At 33.1% G+C, this 11,053-nt stretch overlaps 1 protein-coding gene across 1 annotated transcript; it reads left to right on the plus strand.

Moving 5' to 3' along the window:
- Window positions 1–6,373: 6,373 nt before the first annotated feature.
- On the plus strand, window positions 6,374–10,815 carry LOC114751274 (alcohol dehydrogenase-like 2). Its single transcript, XM_028939928.1, has 7 exons — window positions 6,374–6,407; window positions 6,525–6,667; window positions 7,257–7,294; window positions 8,105–8,507; window positions 9,437–9,679; window positions 9,896–10,051; window positions 10,705–10,815. Exons 1-7 carry the CDS (start codon window positions 6,374–6,376, stop codon window positions 10,813–10,815), a joined length of 1,128 nt encoding a protein of 375 aa, XP_028795761.1.
- Window positions 10,816–11,053: the final 238 nt, after the last annotated feature.

The raw sequence follows: 11,053 nt of genomic DNA on the forward strand, positions 1-11,053 counted from the left end.
GGGTACTAGGCATAAGTATGTTAGCCTCCATTTCATCATTGTCCTTGTTACCACCAGTTCCATTACCCCTGTCTTCACTCTTCCCTTCTTCCATTTCATCACCATCCCCATCAACATTGCCTACAATGTCCCCATGATCCTTTTGTGCACTCTATCTCTCATCCTTGTCCTGATTATCTCCATTATTCTCTCCATCATCCTTTTCCTTATCCTCCTCTTCACTTGTCCCATCATCACTCCCCTCGTTGCCCTTCTTCTTATCCTCCTTCTCCTCCTCCTCACTTGTCTCATCCTCCCACCTTCCATCATCTTTTTCCTTCTCCTTCTCCTCACTACTCTCACCATCACTCCCTCTATCATTCTTTTGCACAACTTCACTAGTCTCACTAGTGTTCTGTCTCTCCTCATCATCATCTTTAGAACCACTGACAGTTGATGCAAGTGTCTCAGCAGGAGCCTTTCCTTTTCACTTGCCATTTTTCTCTCTTGGAATGTGCATCTTCATGAGCTCCTCATCTACCATATTCATCAGCCTTTGATGGCGTTCTTCTATCCTTTTCATTAATTGCGCACGTAACTGCTTTAACTCCTGCATGACAATCGCCTTTATCAATTTACTAGCAACATAATTATACCACATAATGATCTCACTATTGTAGATGAAAATCTCACTTTACCCAATGACAAGTTAACTATCATCACTAACAACTTGAGTATATGAAATTACAAGCTTACTACACTATAACAAATAACAACCTGTCACTATTGCGAATAACAAGTTCATTAGTAGTATAAATAACAACTTCGGCATGTCAAATAACAACTTTACTATATCAAATGACTAGTTCGACTTAGCCAATCACAACTGATGAATTATAATTAGCAACTTCGGTACATCAAATAACAACTACTTGTAATAAATGACAGGTTCACTTGACCCCATCACAACTCAGGTATAATCAATAACAAGTTTATCAAATAACAACCCAAATCTAAACTTTAATGAATGACAAGTTCACATTATCCAATCACAACTTTGGTTCCTTTTTTAACAGGTTAAGTTTATCAAGTAACAATGTCAACTATAACAAATGACAAGTTCACTTAACTCAATCACAACGTAAGTTTTATTTATACCAAGTTTAGTTTATCAAAGGACAGCGTAACTATAAGAAACAAGAAGTTCACTTCACTAAAAATATCACTCTACCAAAGATATATATACCAGGTTTAGAGAGTCAACATTTATCCTCTCGTTTTTGCTAGACACAACATGACTCCCTTTCTTATCATACAAAAGCTCCCTAACTCTCTTCCTCTCAGTACTTGCCAATTCTTTGATCTTCTTATCTGTCCAGTATTGGATAACACTGGTGGAGCCTCACGGTGAACCTTGGATAAGGTTAAAATGCTCACCGAAAAAAACTACAACACCACATATCATCACCAGTTACATTGTGCATATTGCCAATAAAGTATTGCAAAGTAAGAAACAAAATACTCATATCAAAAGCAAGTATATGCAAGCACCAACGGTACTACTCCCTTGCCCATCATTACCTTGTCATATAGCTTCACAAAGTCAGCCATTTCTTTCCATAGGTCCTCCATAATATGTGTTACCCAATCATACTTTCTAAAGTCATCCATCATGGAACACATGACTCTCCCCAGCCTCTCACTCACTTTTGAGCTAGATGATGGACATAGAAAGGTACCCAGCGTGTATAAGAAAAACAAGAATTCAAATATGTGATCCTCCTCCCCAGAAATAATGTCATTCAGTATTTTGCTGAATGGCACTCTCTGATACTCAATCTTCAAGTTCTTGTACATTTTTTCATCCTCCAAAACTTCAATTTTAATCTTCTCCCCACCACGGCGCATTCCTAGGAGCTTCTCAACATGTTTTGCTCCTATTTCCTCAATTTTTTCCCAAATTGTAAATTGATGTGTTGGTGGGTCATATGATCTTAGCATAGTCACAATGAGATCACGAGGGAGTCTCTTCAATTTAAGCTTCCAAATCCTATCCTCTCCACCTTATCCCTTAACTCATCATTATTATTTGTAAAGTGCAGTAATTTCTTAAAACCTTTCATGGACACTTGGGTTAAAAATGATGGTACATATTTCTTCTTTTTCTCCTCTTCAATCTTTTCTGGCCTTCTTTTTTTCGCCTCTTCTGTGTACCTCTTTCTCTCCTCATCAGAAAAAGCTCTGCATGCCTTTGACACAACGTCTTTTTTTTGTTTGCCTCTGATATCATTATCACCTAATGTAGCCAAATACTCCCTTCTAAATAGCAACTAGCCATTGTGTGCCAGTTTTGATCCGGAGGCTCCCTGAGATGCCATATCCTTTTTCTTGCAGAATATTCAACATACAATATTTCACTAACATAACTTATTAACTGACTAACAACAATTTTGTCAACACTCGTTCTTCAATCAAATGCCTATGATAAACTTGTTATTTTCTCTACAAAAGTTGTCAAATCTTTAAGCTCAACTTGTTATTCTCACATACTTATCACAATTGTTATTTCTGATCATACACTAGTCATTTAAAGTTATTAACTTGTCATTTAAAATGATAAACTTATCAAATTGTCATACTCAGCTTTGCTATTCAAACAAGTGATTTCTTATTATCAACATCTACTCCCGCATACAAATTTTGTTATTTCCCATTACCAACTAGTCAACATCGCATTAACATCTTCTTATTCCCAATTAATCAACAACTTGTCATTTGCTATTCTCAAATTGTTATTTTCATTATTGAACTTATCAAATCCCACCGTCCATCTTCTCATTTACAACAAAACACACTTAGTACCTCTTCAATTTAATTTACCCTTAACCATATCCTATGTCGTTAATTTCCCTACTATTATTGTTATTTATGAAACTGATATTGTCATTCCCTCCCCACACAAATACCATTCCCACAAGTCATTTAACAGAAAAAACATATATTTTTCACAGTAAAACATTCTTAATCACTCAATCAAAATTTGGATACTTCTCCTTTCTTGCCCTAGACTCTTTTACTCTCGCCAATGATTCGCACATTCTTGCAATAACCAATCCAAACAAAATTAGCCACCAAACTTACCACAATCACTAGCCCAACGTAGCTGCTAACTCTAATCACCTAAAGCGATTGCTGTCGCACTGTTCAGTGATGCCTTCGACTTCTTTGAACCCTTCAACAATGCCGATAAACCACAGTTTTGTTCACCTCTGTCACACCAAATATGGTCTTTGTGGTTGCAACACTCCTCTCCATACTACTCTTACAGCAAAATGGCAACAAGCAAGTGCGCAACAATGGAGAAAATTGGGAGAATGCAAAGAACAATGGGAAGTTGTCAATAGTGGGGGGGAATACATGTCACGGTTTCAGCTTATTCAAATTACTAAGGGGCAATTTCATCTTTTCACCAACATTTGCTATTTGCAATTGGAGACCGGGTCCCTCATGATAATTTAGCTTATTTAGGTGACCATATTGTAATTTAACTAATTCAAGGGTCTTTATTTGTGATTTTCTCTTTTTTTTTTCATATAGCTCTAACTCTCCTTGTTTTCCATTATGTCTAGATTTTTTTTTTGCCAACTATTATATCTAATTCTAGACTGTAATTAATTTTTTTGGCCAAAAAGACTGTAATTAATTAAAAGAATAATATTTTGTTCTTGGCCAAGTGGAATTTTTTTAATATACTTTCTGATAATAGACTATCAAAGTCCTTATTGCCGAATTTGAAAAGAAATTCTCTAAACTGCTCATAAAAATTGGTTCAGTTAGTAAAAAAGTGGCTCATAAGCTATAAGATTGTGAATTCAAATCCCATTTGTTAATATGAAAACCTTGTTGATGGGCAATCTATAAATATCTTTATAAGTATTCTTTGAGTTTGGAAGCATGCCTTAACTCTGATAAATCTTTATGACCCAACTTGCATAATTTTTTTTTCCTAAAAAGCTTTTATGTCACTAGACACCATCAGCAACCATTAACAAGTTCTTGTAAAATAATAGTAACAAAAATCATCAATTTAAAATTACAGGATCAAAACTAAAATTAAGTCAAATTATAAAGTCCAATAATATTAACTCCCCCCGGGGTAATCACTCCCTTCTTCGCAATATTACATTGCCCTATAGTAGACCTCCTTATCTCATAACTCCTTCAAATAGGGGACCTTGTATGTTATCGTTATACGAGTACAATGGAATCCTTCTGCATGCAACTTCTGGTGGACGCACTGTAATTACCCTGCGCATCTTTGCCTTAGGCAATTTTTTTTTTGTTACAAAAAGTTTAGGTGAGTTGGGTCCGGGGGGCTCATCAAGACTAGGGCATGCCTCCAGGATTAGAAAGTGTTTACAGAGGTACTTATAGATAGCTCACCAATAAGATCCTCATATCAGCAGCGGGATTCAAACTCATGATCTTGTAAGTTATGAGCCAATTTCTTACTAAGTGGACCAACTCTTGTTGGTGCCTTAGGCAATTTGGTAAACGAAATAGTCACCAACAAATAGGCCTCGACTTAGGCCTTAATACCATGCTATTTCAACCCCTCTGGCTTACATTGAAACTACAGGCTTGGCCCATAAATATTGGGTGGAATTGGTGCTGTTTGTTATAGGTTTATTTTGGGCCTCCAATAATCTGAAATGAAGTCCTTGTGCGGCCATTTTCGTCTTCTTAATTCTTAACTAATCTCACAAGAGTCTTCTTTTTCCAACAATTTCTATCAGCCCATATATAGTGTGTGTGAGAGAGGGAGAGAGTATATTTAATGGTTACTAATAAGGGTTGGGTCTAGTAAAAAGAGCTAATCCCTCACAACATGGCGAATAAAAGTTCGAATCCCTACTAGAAAAGATATTCACATTTAGTGCCAAATAGTACCTCGAATATCTTTGCTTCTAATAGAATAATACCTATAAGGGGAAAAAAAAGTGGTTAGGAAATGTAAGGACAGGCTCTAAACAGTTGAAGATTAAATAGATGATTTTTTGGCCCAACGATTATATAGATGGTTTTAAACATTAAATCATTAGGATTAATTAAAAAGTAAGATAAATTAGTTCACGGAAAAGATTATAAATTATAGGACCAGAAAATTAGTTCTTTAATAAAAATTGACATAATGACGAGAATTTAAAAGTTGACATGATGACAAGAATTCAAAATGATTTTTTACTTTCAATTTAAAAGTTTGAATTCTCTCACATTACCAAGTCTTTCTGAGATTTAAATGGAAAAGAGAAAAATATTAAAGTGGCTCTAGCTATAAGATTACAAGACAAAAATATAATTATTATTTATTACCACTCAACCACAGCAATCCAATAATGGTTGATTATATTCCAAAACAATTTCCTCCAACTACATATCCACTATCTATAAAATAAAGTTATATCTTTTTTTTTTTCCAGTCCATGTCGTTTCATAATACTCCAGGGGTGGTTGAAGTTACATCATTAAAAATTATCGATATCTTTAATTGTTGATTCAACACATCATATGGACAATAAAATTGTTCTTATAAAACATATATGTCTTGAAAGGTCAGGGGAAAAAAAAATATTATTGTGTCCTGTTGAATGAAGTGGATTACTAGCCTTTTGATTCTGTTTCTGATTTAGAATGACATATAGGAAAAAAAATTACCTATATATTATTAAAAAATTTAGCTCAATTCAAAGTCATGTTTACCTTAAACTCGTCGGGAAAGCCGCGATCGATCTACCAACAATTAAATAATCGGTTCTTTCATTGCGCACATACATCGATATAAAAATTTATACACAAGTTTGAAAAAAATCAAATGAATAACAAATTAATAAATTTTATAATGACAAACTATTTTACCTTATCACGGCAAATATGGTTTAGGCATGACTTAGTTAATTTGCATTATTATTGCTTATAATATATATCATTCCAAAAAAATAGTATTACTTCCGGTCCTAATTATAAGGTTTCATTTATAATCTACAAACGAAATTTTATAATTAGAACCGTAGGTGGTATTCAAAAATTTGTTTCATCTTGTAATAATGACATGTGAAAGCAATTGATTTATTAAAAAAAAAAGAAGGACAAGCCAAAGTGAGCTTCATTTAATTATACGGAAATAGCAGCCGGCCGAACTTCAAGTTGTAAACCTACAATCGTCATATACTTATTTATTTTTGTCATAAGTTCATCCGTTACACACACACACACATATAGGAGTTGGAATTCTCCATACTGTCACTCTAGCTCCTTCTCTTTCTCTTCTTCGTCCTCCTCCTCCTCTTCTCATCAGTCAAATTCTGTATTAATTATCTTCACAGAGACTCTGCCAATGAGCAACTCACCACAGGCTATCACTTGCAAAGGCATCAATTTTATATTTATTCATATCTTCCTATGATTATGTGTGCGTATCAAATTTCGACTGTTCAGATTAGATTTACTCAGGCAATTTTCGGTTTGTATTGTGGTTGTATATATAGGTGCCGTATGTTGGGGAATAGGAGAGGGAGTGAAGGTGGAAGAGATAGAAGTTGAGCCTCCAAAAGCTTCAGAAGTTCGAGTTAAGATGCTTTGTGCTAGTGTTTGCCATTCAGACATCTCTGCCACTGAAGGACTCCCACATGTTAGTCCTTTGATCCCTTTCTTATGCCCTACTTATATATATATTGAGAGGAATTACACACAGATATTCATTGAAATTAATAAAATTATATTGATTCTTTCATATATTTTCAAAACCAGATTGTGGCACAATTATCTAAAAATTTGATTGTTGATAGAGTATGTACAATAGCGTTATGAGATTCATGAAATTTTGTGCATATTTTTTAAAATAGATCAGCAGTATAAATAACTCGTGAAAATTCAGGGGTGAAATTTTTAAAGTAAAGGGTAGCCCATATATAACTGCAGAAAAACTCTAGTCCGGTTTGAATTTAAAAATGGAGATATTTTTTGTGTTATTTTAAAAAACTTAACATAAGTTTCGTACTCTTATATATGTTTCATGAAAAATTTGCATTGGTTTTAAAATTAGAGAAAATTCCTTAGCAGGACAAGCTAGTTTTTGCATAATGTCCAAAAAAAGAAAAAAAATTATATCTAACACTGTAATACATACTAATATTAATTTTGAGTTTGAGTTTGATGTGGCCAAAGTCAATCATACGTTATTCATCTTTTGTTATTTGTCTTCAATTATTGGTATGCAGGCTAATTATCCTCAAGTTCTAGGCCATGAAGGAATTGGGTGAGCTCTATAAATTACCGTCCTTTCTTGAGTTTAAGCTAAAATAAATTATAAGCTTATAATTATGCTTCTTTTATCGGTACAATATTATTATTATATATTGCTTATACTATCTTTTCTTGTTAAGTCCTTCTGTGAAATTAATTTTAATTTTCTCTCCTTAATTATTTTCAAAATAATATCATCTTCCAAAGTCCAAGTCAATTTAGGCAGGTGATGGCAAAAGAAAAGTCAATTTAGTAAGAATAATGACAAAAGAAATTATATATTTGGCGTATCATCATGTGAAGGGAGGTAGGCTTGGCTTTCTGCCTGTTCTAATAAGTACAGCCACTTGGCCAAAAAAAAAGTACAGCCACGGCAATTAATTTAATTTTTTTAGTTTATTAGATAAATTAATCTTTACACTGATTTTATTTGGAATTAAAAATAAAAAATTTAATGATCTGATTTGATCAAAACATTTATCTGTCCATTAATTTATGTGATATAAAAATATTACATGTATATTTAACAAGATAGAATAGGACTAAAAAATTTTAACAGATCAATCAAAATATTTTTATAAACCAGAAGAATATTTTGGTCAGCTCTAGCTCTTAATAAGGCAATTAAATAGTTTAAATATTATCTGAAAAAATAATAATACGGGCTAAACTAGCTCATGATGTATTCAGCAGTAACCTAGTATATGATTTAGATTTAGATTTAAAATAATGAGCCAAGTAAAAGTGTAACTTGAATAAATTATACTTTTAAGATTCTTCAAACTTAATGATGATGAATGAAAAATATATTAATGAAACGCAGTGTCGTGGAGAGCAAAGGGGAGGAAGTGAAGAATGTGGAGGCAGGGGATATGGTGATTCCATTGTGCATATCAGAGTGTGGAGAATGTGAGGTTTGCATAAAAGGGAAGAGCAACATATGCATGAGATATCCTATAAGGTTTAATGGGTTGATGGCAGACAACACTTCTAGAATGCGTGTGAGAGGTCAAAAGGCATATCATTGTATGCGTTGTGCCACATGGTGTGAGTATACGGTCATTGACGCTAACTATGTTCTCAAAGTTGAATCAGGCATTGATGCAGCTCACGGCAGCTTCATCTCTTGTGGCTTCTCTACTGGTTTTGGAGCTGCCTGGAAAGAAGCCATGGTTGAAGAAGGATCTAGTGTTGCTGTTTTTGGTCTTAGTGCCGTTGGATTAGGGGTATGCATCTCTCTCTTTGATCTACTGATATTATTCATTAGTTCTCTGATTGAGTACAAATTTATTATTTTGTATGTGGTATTAGATGATGAGTACTTCTTTTATGGGGTAACTTTATCAATGTAATTTTTTTATTCCCAAGGTTTGAGTCTAGCATTATGCTCTCTTTCTCACATAAGAGCACCTCCAACCACTTCATCAGAACCTTGTTGAGTCATTAAATTTGTTTCAAAATGAATTTTTTTTTCCAAATTTACCCATATTTAGAAATATGAATTACATAAGTCGAAAAGGAAAATTGCATCAAACTTTTAAATAGGGGCAATTTTGGAAAAATGTGATTAATATGTTGTTTGGTGATTCATAATAAGAAACCTTCTTTCCTTCTAAGAAGTATCTTATAATAAGGATCAAAGGGAGTACAATACATACTCTTTTCAATCCACAATATAAGTCATTTTAACTAATTCATCAAAACCAAAAAATAGTAGTGAACTCATTAAATAATCGATCTCAAATTGAAATTTGTTTATATCTTTACCCATATGAAATGAAATTGTGAAAAAGAGAGAAAAATATTAGAGTTATATTTAAGTATATTAATTACTGAGACAAAATTGAAAAATAAATGTTAATTCATATTTTAGACTAATCTATCCTTTTAAAAGCAACTTATATTGTGGACCAGGTGGAGTAATTTTAATACGCTCACATTTATCCTTACTTAGGTTTGACATATATTACTCTTCAATATGGGATTTGAAGTCCTGTTTCTTCAGATAGGGTTAAATTTCTACGTATATATATGGAATTAGTACTCGCACATATATGATGAATTTATAATGAAGTTTAGGTGCAAGTTGTTGATAGCATACTTTCTTAGTAAGTAATATTAGCAAAAGTAGAGATTATGGCTAGCAATGATGCAGGCTGTAAGTGCAGCAAAATTGATGGGGGCAACGAAGATAATTGGGATTGACAAAAATGAGAAGAAGAGAGAAAAGGGAGAAGCTTTTGGAATGACAGACTTTATATATCCTAACAAGTTATCTGCAGATAAGCCTCTTTCACAACAAGTCAAAGAACTAAGTGGTGAAATGGGAGTAGATTATTCTATTGAGTGCACCGGCGGTCCCTTTTTGCTCAATGAAGCCATGGAATCTACTAGAGTGGTACATTTCATTCTCCAATTTAGTTTCTCCAACTATATATGAAAATTATAAGACCAATAGCTTAAGTTTTCTTAATTAAGAACAGTGAAATAATTTGATACGTTTTGAGTATTTGACCAAAAGAAAATGAAAAAGAGTAAACAAATGTGAAATTTACTTATCAGTTAATGGTGAGATAGGTGATATTCAAGTTTTTCTCATGCAATATATGTACAGGGAGGGGGCACAACTGTAGTAGTAAGTGCTGGAGCTGAATGTGCGCAGTTAAGTTATGCTACCATTCTTCATGGAAGAACATTGAAGGGTTGTGTATTTGGAGGCATAAAGCCCATCTCTGATCTTCCCTTTATAGCCCACATGTGTCACACAAAGGTTAGTATCTAAAATAAATTTTGGACAAATCCCAGCGAATTGAAAATAAGAGTAAATATATTGCAATTTTTTTTTCCAACTTTGTAGAAATTTTCTGATGATTTTTTTATTTCTTAAAGCTATATAAAAATATAGAAGTTGTAGTGACCTGCAATGAAATTATACATCTATTCTCCAGAGAGTTTTCTATGTGTTTTTAAAATAGAAAGAATACCTATGTAATTATGGCAAACTCGGAGATAAGTTGTGTAATTTTATATTTATATTGAAAATTTTGGGGAAGTTATGAAAAACCGGAGAGCATGTTTCCATAACCTCGATGACATTGAAGAAAAAAGTGCTGTTAAAAATAGGCAAAAAAAAAAAAATCAGTGTAATTTCCGTAAAAACTCAAACAGGCCTGCGTTATAGTATATCTTGAAAGAAATCACTGGGCTTACTAATTGGCCTCAACTTGAAGAGATTAGCTATGTGTCAGATTTTATTCATCTAATAATCATCATCAAAATTTCTAGGAGATTTATGTCTGCTAAAAAGCTTGTAGACTGAGTATCTACATTCAGATGCACAAGGCGATTCTTAATTATATGCTTAATTAGAGATATTGTCACTTATCGCATGTGCTAATTAATAGATTAATTTTCTTGTTACAGGAAATTCCAATTCATGAACTTTGGACCCATGAGATCCACTTGGAAGATATAAGCAAAGCATTTGAGCTAATGAGACATCCAGATTGTGTCAAAGTTGTGATCAAGATGTGATATCATCGATCAATGTGATCTTTTTTTTTTTTGGTTGTGGGGGAAATAAATTTCCAATAAAGAGTGACATGTGGGAAAGAGATTGACATAATGTACATAATTTATCATTATGCAACAATAATATAAGATACATCATATTTAGTATTCCTCTGGTTTTAAATATAAGACTTATTCTGTAGTGTAATATACACTATAAAATGGGTTTTATATTTATGACAAACTCAATTATTTTTATATA

Source organism: Neltuma alba, unplaced genomic scaffold (assembly GCF_004799145.2).
Source record: "Neltuma alba isolate B1F8T4 unplaced genomic scaffold, ASM479914v2 tig00006857_pilon, whole genome shotgun sequence".
In the NCBI taxonomy this organism is placed as follows: Eukaryota; Viridiplantae; Streptophyta; class Magnoliopsida; order Fabales; family Fabaceae; genus Neltuma; species Neltuma alba.